At 36.1% G+C, this 20,660-nt stretch overlaps 1 protein-coding gene across 2 annotated transcripts in view; it reads right to left on the minus strand.

Annotated features, from left to right (window-relative positions):
* Positions 1-20,660, minus strand: part of SEC62 (SEC62 homolog, preprotein translocation factor) — a 34,027-nt gene that overhangs the window by 11,213 nt on the left and 2,154 nt on the right. For both annotated transcript variants that reach the window (XM_006055957.4, XM_025288428.2), the window contains exons 2-5: positions 13,256-13,364; positions 12,149-12,254; positions 6,344-6,548; positions 6,006-6,098 (exon numbers count right to left, since the gene is read on the minus strand). In XM_006055957.4, the coding sequence (XP_006056019.1) occupies positions 6,006-6,098; positions 6,344-6,548; positions 12,149-12,254; positions 13,256-13,364 (513 nt within the window). The remainder of the gene's footprint in view (positions 1-6,005; positions 6,099-6,343; positions 6,549-12,148; positions 12,255-13,255; positions 13,365-20,660) is intronic.

Here is a 20,660-nt window from a genome sequence, read left to right on the forward strand (position 1 = left end):
GGTACTGGCACAAAGACAGAAATATAGATCAATGGAACAAAATAGAAAGCCCAGAGATAAATCCATGCACCTATGGACACCTTATCTTTGACAAAGGAGGCAAGAATACACAATGGAGAAAAGACAATCTCTTTAACAAGTGGTGCTGGGAAAACTGGTCAACCACTTGTCAAAGAATGAAACTAGAACACTTTCTAACACCATACACAAAAATAAACTCAAAATGGATTAAAGATCTAAACGTAAGACCAGAAACTATAAAACTCCTAGAGGAGAACATAGGCAAAACACTCTCCGACATACATCACAGCAGGATCCTCTATGACCCACCTCCCAGAATACTGGAAATAAAAGCAAAAATAAATAAATGGGACCTAATTAAAATAAAAAGCTTCTGCACAACAAAGGAAACTATAAGCAAGGTGAAAAGACAGCCTTCAGAATGGGAGAAAATAATAGCAAATGAAGCAACTGACAAACAACTAATCTCAAAAATATACAAGCAACTCCTGCAGCTCAATTCCAGAAAAATAAACGACCCAATCAAAAAATGGGCCAAAGAACTAAATAGACATTTTTCCAAAGAAGACATACAGATGGCTAACAAACACATCAAAAGATGCTCAACATCACTCATTATCAGAGAAATGCAAATCAAAACCACTATGAGGTACCATTTCATGCCAGTCAGAATGGCTGCGATCCAAAAGTCTACAAGCAATAAATGCTGGAGAGGGTGTGGAGAAAAGGGAAACCCCTTACACTGTTGGTGGGAATGCAAACTAGTACAGCCACTATGGAGAACAGTGTGGAGATTCCTTAAAAAACTGGAAATAGAACTGCCATATGACCCAGCAATCCCACTGCTGGGCATACACACCGAGGAAACCAGAATTGAAAGAGACACATGTACCCCAATGTTCATCGCAGCACTGTTTATAATAGCCAGGACATGGAAGCAACCTAGATGTCCATCGGCAGACAAATGGATAAGAAAGCTGTGGTACATATACACAATGGAATATTACTCAGCCATTAAAAAGAATACATTTGAATCAGTTCTAATGAGGTGGATGAAACTGGAGCCTATTATACAGAGTGAAGTAAGCCAGAAAGAAAAACACCGATATAGTATACTAACGCATATATGTGGAATTTAGAAAGATGGTAACAATAACCCTGTATGCGAGACAGCAAAAGAGACACATATGTATAGAGCAGTCTTTTGGACTCCGAGGGAGAGGGCGAGGGTGGGATGATTTGGGAGAATGGCACTGAAACATGTATATTATCATATGTGAAATGAATCGCCAATCCAGGTTCGATGCATGATACAGGATGCTCGGGGCTGGTGCACTGGGATGACCCAGAGGGATGGTATGGGGAGGGAGGTGGGAGTTCAGGATGGGGAACTCGTGTACACCCATGGCGGATTCATGTTGATGTATGGCAAAAGCAATACAATAATGTGAGTAATTAGCCTTCAATTAAAATAAATAGATTTATATTAAAAAAAATTATGCTCAGTGAACATAAAAGATTCTATGACTCTCTGCAATAATATTATTGCCAGCTCCCCACAGAGGGTCTGTAGCCCCAAAGCTGGGAACCACTGCTTTAAAGCTTACTTTATACAACAGAAATTTCATTTACAATAATTAGAATTCTGTTCATCCACCATAAAACTCTTAGCTTTATTCTCTTGGTTTTTATAAATAACAGTACTCTTCCATTTCCTGCTTCTATTTTGACCAAAGATCTTTGTTATGGTCTTTTTGATTTGGTTCCAACAATCCTCTTTTTTAACTCTGCATATTTATCCTGGAAACTGCATCTACAGATGTCACTTCTGCCATTTAGCACTCTAAAGAAACAAATTTTAAAAGACATTTCCCATCTTTAAAAGTTTGATTCCTCCAGCTCCATTCTTTCTCAAGACTGCTTTGGCTATTCAGGGTCTTTTGTGTTTCCATATGAATTGTGAAATTTTTTGTTCTAATTCTGTGAAAAATGCCACTGGTAATTTGATAGGGATAGCACTGAATCTGTAGACTGACTGCCTCTGGTAGTAGAGTCACACAATATTGATTCTTCCTACCCAGGAACATGGGATATCTGTCCATATATTTATGTCATCTTTGATTTCTTTCATCAGTGTCTTATAATTTTCTGTATATAGTTCTTTTGTCTCCTTAGGTAGGTTTATTCCTAGATATTTTATTCTTTATGTTGCAGTGGTGAATGGGATTGATTCCTTAACTTCTCTTTCTGATTTTTCATTGTTAGTATATAGGAATGCAAGTGATTTCTGTGTATTGATTTTGTATCCTGCAACTTTGCTAAATTCACTGATTAGCTCTAGTAATTTTCAAATAGCCAAAGCAGTCTTGAGAAAGAAGAATGGAGCTGGAAGAATCAAGCTTCCTGACTTCAAATTATACTACAAAACTAGAGTCAGCAAGACAGTATGGTACTGGCACAAGAACAGAAATATAGACCAATGGAACAAGATAGAAAGCCCAGAAATAAACCCATGCACCTATGGGTGCCTTATTTTTGACAAAGGAGGCAAGGATACACAATGGGGCAAAGTCAGCCTCTTCAATTAGTGGTGCTGGGAAAACTGGACAGCTACATGTAAAAGAACAAAATTAGAACACTTCCTAACACCATACACAAAGATAAACCTGAAATGGATTAAAGACCTAAATGTAAGACCAGAAACATAAAACTCTTAAGAGGAAAACACAGGCAGAACACTTGATGACACAAATCAAAGCAAGATCCTCTATGACCCACCTCCTAGAATAATTGAAATAAAACAGAAGTAAACAAGTGGGACCTGATTAAACTTAAAAGCTTTTGCACAGCAAAGTAAACTATAAGCAAAGTGAAAAGACAACCCTCAGAATGGGAGAAAATAATAGCAAATGAAACAGCTAACAAAGGATTAATCTCCAAAACATACAAGCAGCTTATACAACTCAATACCAGAAAAACAAACAACCCAATCAAAAAGTGGGAAAAAGACCTAAACAGACATTTCTCCAAGAAGACAAACAGGTGGCTAACACATGGTCAATATTGCTCATTATTAGAGAAATGCAAATCAAAACTAAAATGAGGTATCACTTCACACCAGTCAGAATGGCCATAATCAAAATGTCTACAAACAACAGATGCTGGAGAGGGTATAAAGAAAAGGGAACCCTTGTGCACTGTTGGTGGGACTGTAAATTGGTACAGCCACTATGGAAGACAGTATGGAGATTCCTTAAAAAACTAGGAATAAAACCACCATATGACCCAGCAATCCCATTCCTAGGCATATACCCTGAGGAAACCAAAACTGAGAAAGATACATGTACCCCTATATTCGTTGCAGCACTATTTACAATAGCTACAACATGGAAGCAACCTAGATGTCCATCGACAGATGAGTGGATAAAGAAGTTGTGGTATATATACACAATGGACTATTACTCAGCCATAAAAAGGAATGCATTTGAGTCTGTTCTAATAAGGTGGATGAACCTAGAGCCTATTATACAGAGTGAAGTCAGTCAGAAAGATAAATATTGTATACTAATGCATATATACAGAATCTAGATAGATGGTACTGAAGAATTTATTTGCAGGGAAGCAATGGAGTGAACTCCGGGAGTTGGTGATGGACAGGAAGGCCTGGCGTGCTGCGATTCATGGGGTCGCAAAGAGTCGGACACAACTGAGCAACTGAACTGAACTGAATGGAGAAAAAGAACTAGAGAACAGACTTATGGACGTGGGGAGAGGGGAAGAGAGGGTGAGATGATTGAAGAGAGTAACATGGAAACTTACATCACCATATGTAAAACATAGCTAATGGGAATTTGCTGTTATGTCTCAGGAAGCTCAAATAGGGGCTCTGTATCAACCTAGAGGGGTGGGATGCAGAAGGAGATGGGAGGGAGGTTAAAGAGGGAGGGGATATATGTATACCTATGGCTGATTCATGTTGAGGTTTGACAGAAAACAACAAAATTCTGTAAAGCAATTATCCTTCAACTAAAAAATAGATAAAAATTTTTAAAAAGTTTGAAAGCATATGTCTTTGTACAGAATAAAACCTTAGCCTTTTTGGGAATGCAAGCACCCAAGCTTTTGCTCAGGCTGCTTCCTTTGTTTAATAGGCCTCTAACTCCTTTGCAGTGCACCTGGAAATCTGCCAGTCATCCTTCAAGGCTCAGCTCAAGTGTCCAGGATCTCCAGACCATCCTTAATCCTCTTTTGATTAGATTAACCATCCCTGATTGGTATTCTCCCATCATAATACTATCCATGTCATAATACAGTACAGGCATACTTCAGATATTCCAAGATTAGCTCCAATAATACTGCAATAATACAATTTTTTATTTTTTGGTTTTCCCAGTGCATATGAAAGTTACATTTACATTATACTATAGTCAATATTAAGTGTACAATAGCATCATGTCTAAGAAAGCAATGTACATACCCTAAGTAAAAAATACTTTATTGCTAAAAAATGTTAACCATCATCAGAGCCTTCAGTGAGTCTTATTTTTTTTTTGCTGGAAGAGGATTTGAAATATTGTGAGAAACACCAAAATGTGACCCATACAAAGTGAGCAAATGTTGTTGTGAAGATGAAGTCGATAGACTCATGCAACATAGGGCTACTGTAAATCTTCAACTTGTAAAAACAAACAACCAACCAACCAACAAACACCAAAACAAAACCCCCTTCCAAAACACTATCTCTGAAGCACAACAAAATGAGGTATGTCTGGTTTGTATGCTTGCTAGACTAAAAGAGTTTTCAAGAAGAGAATTTTATCTTTTTATCATGGTATGCCCAGCACCTATAAAAATGACTTGGCATAGAGTTAACCTGATGTTTAACTGAAGGCATTTGAGCTTTCACATTAAGACAGACCTGTGGTTTTCTATTACATTGGTTCTTAAACAGGGCTTCACATCAGAATCACCTAGGGAAATGTAATACAAAACACACACACACACACATTCTAGATTCTGTCCTAGGGATCCTCACGCAAGTATATCTGGAATGAGCCCAGTGCACGTGTTTTCTGAAAAGCCTTCCCAGAATTTCAAGCTGACAGCTCCAAGAACCACTACTTTTTAAATTTATACTACCTTTGTATTAAGCATAGAAAGAAATTCACAACTCAATGGCTAGTATATAATTAAATGTTTTTATAATGGTTAAATGACTAAATTAAGTGGTCTTCATGGAGGGCTACCACACACAAACATTCTATTAAATACATTAAAATGATTTTAAGTAAAGCATCAAGTAATGTTGAAAATTTTAGACCCTTATAGTAATGTGTCTGACTGTGAAAGGTAGAAACCAGTATGTGTTCCTCATTAACCATTCTGCTTCTTTTCCTTTTGATTGTAATGGAAACCCTGTATTTTACTGGGCAAAGGATCACTCAGTATGAAAATCACGTTTCTAAGACTTTACTGCAGGAAGGCATGACCATGTGAGTAGGTTCTGGCCAAAGGAATCCATATAGAAATGAAACTGCCTGTTTTCTGGATAGTATCCTTAAAAAAGAAGCATGTCCCTCACTTTCCTTCCCTCCTATGGATGCATATATAAGGCTGGCAGTCATTTTGGACCATGAGATAATCTTTACTAATTGCCTTACACAGGCAGAAAACTTCAGATCCACCATGGGGCTGCTGTATCTGCTTACCATCAGGTTTTTTTAATGAGAGAGAAATAAGTATCCATCTTAAGTCACTGTTATTTCTTTTTTTCTACCTATCACAGACAATTGAACATACTTCTGACTGATTTAATAAATTTTTTATAAATATAAATTCAGAGAAATTCATTTTTAAAAAGGGTAGATTTTATATCTACATGGTTAAATTTATCTAAATTACTTCTTTTCTTAGTGAAGGCATCAAAGACAATTCTAAAAACTCCTATGGAAAATTGGATTTCTACTTTTAGTAGGTACTCTCACCTCATTTCCATCCAGAAAAACTTGATCATCATGGGGCTCAAGCTTGAATTTTTTCTTGGTTTCCTTCTTTTTGGGAGTTCCAGGAGTTTCCTCCTATTAAAAAACAAGTTGAATAGAAGAAAAAGTATTTACAAACAAGCAAAAAGGAATATGACATTCATATACTCAAAGTTTTACTATATGAGACACAGAAATCAAAATTCTCAATCATGTATTTATAAAAACCCTAATATGGTTTAAGTGGTTGCTGCATAAGATTTTAAAAGTCTTGATATGCCAGTAGTGATAACATGCATGTAATAACTTTTTTATTTTTACTTAAATCTAGTTGAAATCACCTTTTTGGATTCTTCCTTTTCACCATCTTTTTTTTTTTCTTTTTCCTTTTTTGTCTTTTCATCCTTTAGATTTTCTTTCTTGCTCTTTTTATCTTCTTCTTTTCCACTTTCAGCTTTTCCTTTCTCTTTTTCTTTTTTTATGTCTTTCTCATACTTCATTTTCATTACTTTTAGTGCCCGATGAAAAAATTGCTTCTTTAAAAGCCTTTAAAAAAAAGGTATGACATTATATTCCCTATCCATTATGTAGATGTAGACTGAAAAGCAAAAATATCAAGACCTGAATAAAGTGAACAAAGAATGACATACACTGGCAACTCACAAGAAAAATTACAACTAGTAAGCCCATGGAAAAACAGTCTATTCGAAAACTTGTGCAGTCAACCTGATTATATGAAATCTAATTTTCAACTATATAATTTAATGAGATTCCTTTAGTTTTTCTTTAGGTTCATAAGGAGTAATCAAAATTCTGCTTTATTTAAAGTCTCAAATTCAAGAGTGGACATAAATGGAATATAAATATATGGGGAAAATAAATAAAACAGTTAAATGTTAATAGATTAAAAATGTGCCCATGATCTGTTGATCCAAATTGTGTCTTCAGATGTCTTTCTTGATGTTATTTTCTTCTCTCCATATACCTCACTACTCAGCCTGCCACTATAATGAAATATCTTCAATTAAATAATGAATAATTAAATATGCTGAGATTTCTGAACTCTGAAAACAATTCTTCACAGTATCAAGATAAAAATTGTACAAAATATTTGGCGAGACAACACTATGTGTTTCTCTCAACACACTGTTATCCTATCCACAGCAGTTTTTCTTCTAATACAATTCATGTTATATTTGGTTTTTTTTTTCATGTTATATTTGTTATAAACTTAAGAGTGAGATGCTTGCTTTGTTCTTTTTTGTTGTTGTTCTTTTGTTGTTGTTGTTTATTTGCTTATCTGATGAGTTTGGAAGCTCAGCTGAGACCAAATTAAGTCAACCTTGGTTGACTCAATCTTTTCTAATCCTACTCAAGCAATTGGGTTACGCTTATTTTTATCATCTAAATGAAAAGCTTTTCAAATCTTATGTTCCAGTTTCAGAGTTCCTCATTTGTTCCTTCATTACTGTCTTGATAAAGGATAACTATCAAAACACAACCTAGATGCTAGGTCTCACTGCCACCAGCTGGGCCTGTTAATGGTAACTATCCACCTTTCTACCTCCACTGGTGCCTGCTCCAACGCATCACACACTTGCTAACTAGACACTTCCTTCCTGGCCAAATACCACTTATTTCTGGTCATTATGTTGTGCCTACCTGTGTTTTGACCTGCTTGGCTGGGCTTCTTTCTGCTGCCCAATTAGGACCATCCCATGAACATTGCCAAAAAGCTTTTTCTTGTTCAGAAGAGCTATATAGCATACAATTGTGCAACTGTCTGAAATGTCCCCAAAGAATCTAGCATTAATATCTACTACACATACATATATGAATATCTGTTTACATATACACGTATATGTAAACAAGTAAAAATCTGAAATGAGACCCTTAATAATTAACTACTTATGAGCAGAAAGTGAGATTTAAGAGTAGTGGTGAGTATCTGAATGAGGGGGGAGTCTTTCATTTTCATTCCACTTCAGACTTTCTTACAAAAATTTATAATGAAAATATTCTAATTTCTTTATTTTTCACTTATATAATTTCCAGATTTTCTATCAGGATCATTCATTACAATTTAGTATGAAAATGAAAATACATCTTACTCATTGTATGTTAACTGAAGAGCAGCATTTCATACTACAGTTCATATTATAGCTCTCCATATATTAAGAGTACATGTGTATACATATAGATACTTGAATATATAGTCTCAAATGGTAATGTAATTATTCCTGAGGCAACATCATTAGTAATTTGCATTTTCTTCTGCATCCTTTTCAAAGTCTTCTCAAGTTTCTTTGCGTTCTCAAAGTTTCCTTTGCTTTAGTGAAAAAAATGTTCTTAATAAAGAAATAAATAATTTAAAAAATAAACCACAGAACTTTAGGAGAAAAAACAGTTCTTCCCTTGACAAGCAGTTACAGAAGAGGACAGAATCAGCAGGAACACCTGCTCTGTTACTTCTGCATAGCTGCTCCAGCCCATGAGAGAAAAGTTAAGATTATTAACCAATCAAATTGGTAGTGAGAAATTCACATTCAGGTAGATGGGTTCAAATATCACCTCTACCACTTAATTAGCTACACAGTATTGGTAAGTTACTTAATTTTAGTATATTTCTAAAATGGGGTATCTATTTCATAGGGGTTTCTAGAACTAAATGAGAAGCATACAGACTGTTTACCATGGTGCCTGGAATGCACGTTCTCAGTGTTAGCCACTACCAGTGCTGCAGTGAAATCATTAATTTCATTTAATAGAGAAAACACATTTGGTTTATAAATCATTACATTACACCCTCATTCCATTCATTAATAAGTAGAATCATTGACTTATTCCTTGATAGAGAATGTCTACTTCAATTCACCATATGCCTCAAAAAATGAGATGACACTTACTATTGTAATAAAATCAGGGCCTCAATTTATTTAGCTTTAAACACACCGTATAGAACAAATCTACTATATAAACTGACATTTTCACAGACTACTCATACTTTCCTAACTCAGGATGTTCTATGCCCTCTGCCAGGATCAAATGTCCACTCCCCTATTATTTGCTGGGTAATCACCTATTTTATGTTTCAAAATTTTATGAAAATGTTTTCTCTGTGAGGCTATTCTTGAAGTTTCCTTTCTTTCTTACGGAACACACTGTATTGTAACTAGTCACAGATTTTCTCTCAGACAACAATATGTGCTTTGGAGGCAAGAGCCAAGTCACAGTTATCTCTGTATTCCTGAGGCCTGGCCTATAATAGATATTTGATAAGTATTTGTAGAATAAATAAATGGATTAAAAGCAGCCTGCAAAATGCCACTAAATTGCTTATTACTTTTCTTCACCTCTTAATTTTTTCCCAGGTTTAGTAAATGTTTATTAAATGCCAGACATGTGTTTAGGACTTTAACTTATCTAACACGGGTGAGGTTTTATTAAATGCCCACACTGAGCTAACTGCTGTGGAGTTACAGTAAAGTATAGAACAGTCCTCCAACTGCCTTCAGATTTAGTCAGCAAGAAATAAAAAAAACACACACACACATGTAACAAATCTATTTAAACAGTTACCTTTATAAATTCTGTAGAATATTAGATTAATGTAAGCAAGAGGACCTGGGGAATACTAAATAGTAAAGATGGAATGTGGGGGACTTATATTGAGAGGCAGGCAGGATAGAACCACGTGGAGAAAGTGGTAGGTTATTACCAAAAAAAGACCAGAAAAGAGGAGTGTGGTATAAGAATGAGAGTCATAAGGACATTAATGGACTGGGGGGTTGGAGATGCAAAGTCACAGGAAGGTTAGGATGACACTAGATACAAGATTTAAGAGTCTGTACTTGAAACAGGCCATGAAGAGGCATGGAGCATACTAGAAGACTGTTTTGTGTATCGTACTACAGTTTACTGTTTTCTTTTGTTTTTCCTCAACCTCCCTCAAGCACACTTCAGAGAATGAGACAGGACTAGTGTCTCTCTGTGGTTCTGCCTGTAGTCAGTCAGGAACCCATGAGAGCTGGTCATCATGAGGTCTCTATGGTTATTATTAGAAGTGGTTTTGAAAAATTTATGCTTCTCTATCTTAGTGCAAAAAGGACACAAAAAGCTTGATATGAATGGGAATAACATATACAATAAAAAGTGAGTGTATTGCTAGAAACATTGCCGTACTCAAGTTTTGTGTTTTTTTTGCTTTTCATATAACAAAGTATCAAGTCTCCTAAAAGGCCAAGAGAAACATATTAATATTGGCTGCTTATCTCGGAGAGTTGGGCTCAGATTTTATATTAAATTTTAGTGTGTGTGCTGCCAAAGCAAGCACTAATATTCAAATAATACTGACAGGTTAATCCTTCATCTTAATTTTTGTTCATTAAATGGATCATTATTTTGGAGAAGATAGTATAGTGCAGTGGTTAAGACCATGGATTACACTACAAAGCCAGATGGCTGGATTTAGAATTTTGGCTAGCCACTTACTAGCTTTGTGACTTTGGGTAAGTGATTTAACTTCTTTGTGCATTTATAGCAGCTTCTACTTATATACTACATATAAAAAACAAGTCTATTTTGAGGCAGGCAGGGAAATTTGCACTTTGGAATTCTAATACACAGATGGCTACAAAGGAAAATAGTGATTGCACTGCTGTTAGCTAATCCCTGCCCCAACAGTGAAATTTTCACTGTTTCTGAAAGGTCCGTTAATGACTCCAGTTTTTGGCAGCTAAGAATTTTTTTTTTTTTTGGCTGTGCACCACCGCTTGTGGGATCTCAGTTCCCCAATCAGGGATCGAACACCAGGCCAATGGCAGTGAAAGTAGGAGTCTTAATCAATGAACCACCAGGGAATTCCCTGGCAGCTAAGAATTTTAATAAACATTTAACAATTCTTCAACTTTACAGCTTTAGCAGACAGACTGTGAAATTTTTTTTCACAGTTTTTTAAGAGGGTTCTCATGTGGCTGCTGCTTCCCAGGTGGCTCAATGGTAAAGAACCCGCCTGCCAATACAGGAGACTCAGGTGTGATCCCTTGGTCAGGAAGATTCCCTGGAGAAGGAAATAGCAACTCACTTCACTAATCTTGCCTGGAAAATCCCACAGACAGAAGGAGCCTGATAGGCTACAGTCCTTGGGGTCACAAAGATTAAGACACAACTCAGTGACTGAGGACTTAAAATGTGGCTGCCACTTTAAATGCCATTAATCAATATATTAGTAAATGCAATGTGTATCTCCCTACTAAATATATAAGATAATCTAAAATGTCAAATTCCCACCAATTATAAAATTCACTGTCACAGAAGCAATCTGATTTACTAACATCTTAATAAATATGTTCAAGTAGTAAATAAACCAAAAGGAAAAACTGGGGGAGAAAAAAACCACAAAACCAGCATACTTCTTCCCAAGAGAAAAGTGATTTTTTTGGGGGGGGGGGGGCCCATATCATGTGTCATGAGGGATCTTAGATTCCTGATCAGGGATTGAACCTGTGGCCCCTGCAGTGGAAACACAGAGTCCTAACCACTGGACTCCCAGAAAATGGATTTTTTTACACCATTCACCATGAAACTTTTTTCCCAAAGAAGTACCTATAAAACACATGGATATGTTACTGAACTGTCTATACTTCATCTTGGAATCAAGAAAAGATAGATGTCACAGCTGCCTTGATTTCACAAGGAATACAATAGCAATCACAAACAAAACAGAAGAGTGTACCTGGCTAATGGCTCAGTGGGTAGACACACAAACAACAGGGACAACAGGCCAATTAGGAGTCCCTGACAAAGTTTTGGAAAAGACTCCCCACCTGTTTTCTCTAGAAAAGAAAGAACTTTTATGTTCACAATAGGCACTGGTATATGATTTTTATTGCTGATCCCTCAGTTCAGTCAGCCTGCAAATGTACAAATTTAACAGAACACAAATAAAAACTATAAAAATATGATGGTCTAACTCCAAATAAATGCATTTCCTGAGTTACTGAAGATATCCAAGTTACACGTAAAAGTCATGCTTGAGCTACGTTGTAACAGAACTAAACAATAAAAACAGGGAAGGAGCTTTAGGACCATGGAGACTGTTTTTAAATTACTATTCACATTATCCTTCACTAAGAAATAAACAGTACCTGTTGCAATAGTCAACCACAGACTCCCTTGTTGTAAATAAAGCTTCCTCTCCTTTCTTGGCCTTTGCCCACTTTGAATCCAAGAGGCAATCCACTGCTTTAGAAGCTAAAGAAGAAATTAATTATTTTAAAATCTAGTATATAGCAGAACTTGAGTCTGTCTAAATAATATTCTAAGGCAAATCTCAACATTCCAGCATTCGAAAATAAAACCAAGTTCAACAGAAAATTTAAGTCTGACACAATCATGACAAATAGCTCAATTTGTGAAACATACTGATAAGCAGCTTTTTAAAGTAATGCTGTGAAATAAATGATAAATAAAAAATATGAACTCAAGCAATATAAATTGAGAAAATTTTCTTTAAAAAGTTCAAAATAAATGTAAATATCACTCTTATCAAATAATCAAAATATAAGACAAACCAAAAATTGTCCTCTACCACACAGTAAGAGAAATTCTGTCTCCAAGCTTTACCCACCAAGGAATACGTTCTGTGAACAATCTACTGCTGTCACTAGAAAAAGCTAAATAGATGAGATCTGAAAAGAGTAGCATGTCTATTTTTCAAACTTTTAATGACTACAAAATCATTAATCATAGCACTAAAAAGAATATAAAGGAATTTGTTCTCGATAATGGCAATTCAATCTTAATTGATCAGACAGGCAAACTCAACAACTTTTGAGTTACAAGTTATGGGGCAATACTACAGATGATATTAGCTTATAATGAAGTTGTTCAGATTATATGAAGAACAAAAGCTCCCAACCTGGTTCCAACAGACTGGTTTCACACTGACTTCTATGCTGGAGTTTTTTAAAAAAGTATCATTTAAGTACATGAACTATCTGCTTAAAAATTAGTACTGAAAATAAATCTTATTCTATTATAAAAATATCTCAAATGTCATTAAAAAGTACTTTATTTTTACTATTGACATTTTTAATTATGAAAGGAAAGAATAGGATAATCATGTGCCATATGGCCCTCACCTAGCTTCACCAATCATTCTTGCAAAGCACTTTTAAAACATCTGCCTATCCCCAAATTGGGTATCTTTATAAAATATGCCCACTAACATAATTTAAAATATGAAATCCTACCAATAAAATAATCAACCCGGTGACCCATCATATTGGTGGACTTGGTTGGACAGTTGAATCGAAGAAACTTGGCTACAGCCTTCTCTTCTTTAGATGGTTCACCAACTTCCTGCAAAGTAACAATATTAAATTTAATGTAATCATTTACTTGAGACATTCATATACTGAAGAATAAATTACATATCTTTTCTGAAAATCTTTTAAAGTGTACTACAGGCCTTTCTTTCAAGCTTTTTCTAGAGCAGACCTGGTAATCTATACAAAAGACAGAATGGAGATTTTAAAAATTACACATCTTTCAGGGTTCAGGATGGGGAACACATGTATACCTGTGGCGGATTCATTTTGATATTTGGCAAAACTAATACAGTTATGTAAAGTTTAAAAATAAAATAAAATTAAAAAAAGAAAGAAAGAAAGAAAGATAATGAAGGCGACACTATAGTGAAGCAACCTCAAAAAAAAAAAAAAAAAAAAAAAAATTACACATCTTTCAAATACAAGTTGAGAGGGCCCAAAGTTGCTTGTCTCTTGGCCTCAGCTACAAGGCATTTATTCTGAGTTGTTTTTCCAGCATGGTAACCACTTTGTACCAGTTCATCTTTACCTTTGCTTGGTCTCTTTTTACAAGCCATAAGACAATAATTCAAAACATTAAGAGGTTGTCAATAGTGAGTGCCCAAATGTCAGAGTAGGTAGAAACAGGTGCCATAAATAAATGTTAAGTAACAGCCAAAGTTATGTACCCTAAACAAAAGACTAGAGATCGCAGGAGGAGTTCTCAAATTAACCAAAGACAGCTGTCCCCGTGTGGTCCCAGATACAAGATACTACTTGAGATGCTGAAGATTTGTATTCCTTTTCCTTTTAGGGTTACAAATTCTAGATACTGTCGGGGAATCCTTTCTCACTTTGCCTTTCTTCTTCCTTTCTGAACAGAGGTAAAGCAAAAATAAAAATGCAATAGACAAGTAAGTTATAATCTCATTTAAAACTGACTGGGCTTCCCTGGTGGCTCAGCTGGTAAAGAATCCACCTGCAGTGTAGAAGACCTAGGGTTGGATCCCTGGGTTGGGAAGATCCCCTGGAGAAGAGAATGGCTAGCCACTCCAGTATTCTGGCCTGGAGAATTCCATGGACTGTATAGTCCAGGGGGTCGCAAAGAGTCGGACATGGCTGAGTGACTTTCACTTTAAGAACTGATTAATGGAAGTGAACAAAGAGTTTTGAAAAGGCTGCTTTAATCCTTCCCTGTTTTCTAAAATTTTCCCATTCTTTCTTCCAAATTTTTTATCACTTCATTGTTTATCATTTCCCATCTTGCTTTTATTTCCTTACCTTCTGAACTACTTTTGAGTAGTTAAAAGCAGTGTACTTATTCTCCCTACTCATATACTGAAGAAAATGAGAGCAATTTACATTTGTATATATATATCTTATATTTTTTTTACTTTTAGAAGTTGTCTTACTGCTGTAAGCTACTAATATCAAAATAAAAGCACTGCCTTCACATTTTTAAGCACAATACATAGAGAACTCAAGCAATATTTCTAGCAACGTATAATTTAAATGTGAATGATTTCATGAAGGTCTATTTCTTAAAACGAATAAAGTGCCAAATAATAGCGAAGAATTAACTGCCAAGAATCTAGACTGCTGAGAACAAATAATGCCGAAGACAGTTATCTTTTAGGCAAGACATTCTAATAATACAAAACAGGAAAAATAAACTATCTAAATCATCTGTATTTACGTCAGTTTTTCCACAAATTTCAAATAAGTCTGAATTCAGTTATGTCTGTGGAAAATAACGGACAACTAACAAAGTCTCAGCTTTAACTTTATCCTGAAGAGGAGTAATTTGTGAGATGAAGTGAAAATCTGTGCCCTTGTTGTTGGGTCACCAGGCAGCTACTTCTCGGATTTCTTCCTTTGCATTTCGCAACTTCTCTGCTTCAAACAGCCAATTAACAGTGCATGAGTTTTATACTCTCATACTACCTCATTTGTGGGTTACTATTTGTGACAATAAAAATTAGAAACCCACACATTGTAAATCAACTATACTCCAATATAAAATAAAAATTAAAAAAAAAAGAAAAGCTAAAAACCCAAACCATTCAATCCAAATGAAGACTATAATAAAAACCAAATATTTATAAGAATAAAAGACCTTTAGTTTTATATATAAAAATAAATATCACAGAAAAATAGAATCTTAAAAAACTGTAAATTCAAACTTTAACACTACCAAGTTCACTACAATCTACAGTGTTTATAATTATTTAATCTGGGGTCCAGTCCACTTCAGTATCCTGGCCTTGAGAATTCCATGGACTATACAGTCCATGGGGTTGCAAAGAGTAGGACAAGACTGAGCAATTTTCATTTTCACAAAATATAGTTTTCACAAGCTAAAAAGTATTCTATATTTTGGTTTTTGAAATCACGCTAAAATACATTAGTATATGTAAAATGATAGCATTTAATTATGCCCGAGTAACACTGAATTTCTAGAAGCCTTATCTATCAGTAACAATATCCTGTATGTTCATGTACAGCCGAAAAAGTCACACTATATAAATAGTTGGAAATAATGGGATAGTATAATTGGCTTTATAGAGACCAATTCTATTTTATAATCACACCCATATATGTTTAATTTTTCCCCTCAGTTAATACATCTGTTGTCAATCTAAAGATTTATCCAATTGACTGATAAGTTATTACTGGGATATCATTAAAAATGATATGTGGGGGAGAAGTCGTGATAAATGTAAATTGTTCAAATACATAATTACTGAGTTGTTTACCCTAAAATACCATCGGGTGCTACAGTTAATACCAAAAATTTGTTAAGGCACAATACCTACATTATATTGCTGTTGCTACTGCTGCTAAGTCGCTTCAGTCGTGTCCGACTCTGTGCGACCCCAGAGACGGCAGACCACCAGGCTTCCCCGTCCCTGGGATTCTCCAGGCAAGAACACTGGAGTGGGTTGCCATTTCCTTCTCCAATGCAGGAAAGTGAAAAGTGAAAGTGAAGTTGCTCAGTCGTGTCCGACTCCAGCGACCCCATGGACTGCAGTCTACCAGGCTCCTCCGTCCATGGGATTTTCCAGGCAATAGTACTGGAGTGGGCTGCCATTTCCTTCTCTGCTACATTATGTTACAACTATCCAAAACAACAACTGTTATTTTTCAAAATAAGTGGTAGAAAAAATATTTTAGGAGTACAAAACGGGATCTATGAAAGATCTCCTGGAAGAGGGACCTAGATTCTGAAAGATGAACAAGTTTAGGATAAGCTGAATGAATAGTATAAAAATACTGTGGCTGAAAATGAGTATAAAATTTGGTTTCACTAGAGTCAAGTTAGAAAGCATTGTGAGGCTAAGTAGGTGTAAGTATAATAGGGCTAAATAGTATTCAAAGCATTCTGAGAATTTTCAAATTTACCCTGTAAGTGACAGAAAGTTTTTGACTAGGAGGAGGACATAATGAGAAAAAAAAAAGACTGAGATACTGTTTTGGAGCCTACATGTAGAATGAACTGGGGAATAAATGCATAAGGCAGGAAACTAGTTAGTATTCAAGTAAGATGTGATGTGATACTCTGGACTAAGAAGGATTTTGATATCTGAAACATTTCAAAAGTAGAACAGATAGGAAGGACTCCATGATAAAGGATGAATGAAATTACTTAGTTGCTGCTGCTACTGCTAAGTCGCTTCAGTCATGTCCGACTCTGTGTGACCCCATAGACGGCAGCCCAGGCGGCCCCCCCCCCCCGTCCTTGGGATTCTCCAGGCAAGAACACTGGGGTGGGTTGCCATTTCCTTCTCCAATGCATGAAAGTGAAAAGTGAAAGGGAAGTTGCTCAGTCGTGTCTGACTCTTCGCAACCCCATGGACTGCAGCCTGCCAGGCTCCTCCGTCCATGGGATTTTCCAGGCAAGAGTACTGGAGTGGGGTGCCATCGCCTTCTCCGAAATTACTTAGTAAAAGATGTCAAATAGTCTGATCAACTAAAAGGACAGTTTTTCAATAACAATTTCAGAATGAAGGTTATTCTGGGGAGGAAACAATCACATCAACCTTAGGCATGACAGTCTACACTCATACTAACACCCAAACCATTAACTAGACACGGTACCAATCTACTGACTGTTGATACAGGCATCACACGTAAAATATGTTACAAGGATACAAAAGAAACTGAAAAGTTCACTCTATTATTATACAGTACGGAATCTGATTCTACATGAATCCACAACAGTTTAAAAACCTCATTTTAACAATTAACTTCAAGTTCACCAAGCTCTTTTCCACAATTGCAAAAACATACTCAAGTATTCTATCTTCCTTTCCTTCCCCTCCTTGGTAAAGGCACTGCTAAGCATGAATAAACAGAAAAGGCCCAGAAAACATGGACTTGGATAATCTCAACTAGACACAGAGTTCCTTATTCACTGATACTTTCTTAAAGTATCAGTAACTTCCCTAAAACATCTGACTAGAATTCTTAACAAGATATTTGTACAACAGAATGGCTTTCTTCCTTGCTCCTCCTTCAAGTTCAAATCCTTAAAAAACTTCTATTATCTTCTGTGAAATATGACATGTTCATTATACCACATATAACTTATACATATTGTAGGCTGCCTCTAAGAGTTGAGGATTTGTGCCATCTGCTGGGGCTTTGAAGCCAGAAAGATTGTTATTGAAGCATACCAAGATTACATGACTTGGGAAGCTAGTAATACAGAAGAGCCTGCCATGGAATCTTCATTCTCACTGCTCCCCTGCTGCAGGCTAAAACAGTCTTATCCTCTTCCTGTCTATATATACATTATCTTCAGAATATTTTCCTAACTTTTCTAGAAATCTAATGACAAAATTGAACGTCTTTTGGGAACAGCATCACCCATTAAAAAAGAGAAACAAGTTTATCAACCCTCCAACGAAGGGAATTTTGTAGCTCAATGAATGAGCCCAAACATCTTAGAATGAGCAAGCAAAGAACCAATACATTTTGAGGGTGGACTGCCAACCCAAACACCAAGATGCCAGCAGTTGCAACTCACAGTCCAAAATTACAAAAATGGAAAGTTAGGGAAGAACTTTTTTTTAAAATTATTTAACAAATACTATTTTTTATTTCAGAATACATCAACATTAAAAAATACTACAATGAAACTGGGGTTACCATTTCTGCTGCTGCCGCTGCTGCTAAGTCGCTTCAGTCGTGTCCGACTCTGTGTGACCCCATAGACAGCAGCCCACCAGGCTCCCCCGTCCCTGGGATTCTCCAGGCAAGAACACTGGAGTGGGTTGCCATTTCCTTCTCCAATGCATGAAAGTGAAAGTGAAGTTGCTCAGTCGTGTCTGACCCTTAGCGACCCCATGGACTGCAGCCTACCAGGCTCCTCCATCCATGGGAGTTTCCAGGCAAGAGTACTGGAGTGGGGTGCCACTGCCTTCTCCGTTACCATTTCTAGCTATGTATTATTTTAGCTGGTACTTAAGGTAACCTTTTTGAGAAAAAAAAATTAGATCAAGAGTCAGTAAGCCATGGGCTTCAATCTTACAGAAATTTTGACTTAGAATTTCTGCCCCCTCATTCTACCCTCAAAATGATGAAAAATTTTTAAAATCAATTTATTCAACAGAAATAATCCTAGGTAATAAATAAGCTTTGTTGAATAAATTGAGCAAAAGACATAGATTAGGGTACCAATTGTCAATTTGTATTTTTATACAAGCAGTATTGTCTCAGATGGTAAAGAATTTGTCTGCTATGTGGGAGACCAGGGTTCCATCCCTATATCAGGAAGATCCCTTGGAGAAGGGAATGGCTACCCACTCCAGTATTTTTGTCTGGAGAATCCCATGGACAGAGGAACCTGGTGGGCTACAGCCCATGGGGTCGCATAGTCAGACACGACTGAGCAACGAACACGTTCACAAGCAGTGTAAAATATTTGTGAAAATGCAAATAGGGGGCACTCCTCTGGTGGTCCAATGGCTAAGACTCCCGCTCCCAATGCAGGGGGTCAGGGTTCAATCCCTGCTCAGGGAACTAGGTCCCACATACCACAACTAAAGATCTCACATGCCACAACAAAGAGCTGGTAGCACCGAATAAATAAAATACTTTATAAAAAAAAAAAAAAAAAGAAAATGCAAATAGGTTTCAAGTTAAAATCTGAAAGCCAGAGGAGATCTTAGATAAATCATTTGCTTAAAGTCACATAGTAGCTTAAAGGATGAGGGATAATGGTAGTATGGTAGTGGCTACTGAGGTTTCCAAAAAACCCAATTTGAAAATCCTTTTCAACTCTAAAATTTGACGGTACTAGGATTTTAAGCTAACCTTTCTAGTAAACAGCACTTTGTTAACCTATAAGCACTTATAGTATGTTTTTGAACTTACATGGTTCCATATCTTAGAAAACTAACAATTATTTGTTTTCAAATATTTTATTAATTTGAATTGAGATCACTTTCACTTGGAAATCTCAAACAAGAAAACTTCCCAATGTAATGTCAATGAACACATAGCTCACTTTTGGTTTTCAGTGGCCAGTAAAGTGAGTCCAAGAAGGAAATGTGACAAAATAGTCCTCTTGCTTCCAACTCTGATGGAATACCAGAATTAGGCTATCCCAGAAAAAGCATACAAATTAACTACTTTTTAAAACCCTGAACTTATATGTAGCAATCCTTTCCCCCAACACACAAATTACAACTCAAGGTCCCTAATTCTATTATATGTAGAAATCTTTTGTAAACATGAAACATCAAGTAACAAACAACAGGAAACAGAGTTGATATTACAGAACTTTTGTCCAAAAGTCTTACAATAGGATGTTTTCTGTAACTTCAACTGTAAACATGGCCACTACATTTGATCTTTTTGTCTAAAGTAACACCAATATTACAGTTTCTGATTCCCTGAAGGGAAAAAAAAGGGAGATTGATAAGCTACTGTATATTTTTATTAATCTGTTGAGACTGCATAGTAGTACTCCAAGTAGTATGCCCAAGAGCTCTACAACATTCCTTCCACACAGCATAGCTATATAGAAAAGTTGGAGGATTTGAGAAATGTCATTTATTTTCACTTAGCAGTATAACAACTTGATTTTTAACAATCAGATCCTCACATACTTAGCTAATCCACAATTAAACAATAGTAAGTAAAAAATTTTTTATGGCACTCACAACTCAAAGGTTTATTTACTGAATAGGTAACTGTTAATCTTTCTTCAGCATATCAGCTGCTACTGCTGCTAAGTTGCTTCAGTTGTGTCCGACTCTGTGCGACCCCATAGACAGCAGCCCACCAGGCTCTGCCGTCCCTGGGATTCTCCAGGCAAGAACACTGGAGTGGGTTGCCATTT

The sequence above is a fragment of the Bubalus bubalis genome, chromosome 1 (genome assembly GCF_019923935.1).
Source record: "Bubalus bubalis isolate 160015118507 breed Murrah chromosome 1, NDDB_SH_1, whole genome shotgun sequence".
Classification (NCBI taxonomy): Eukaryota; Metazoa; Chordata; class Mammalia; order Artiodactyla; family Bovidae; genus Bubalus; species Bubalus bubalis.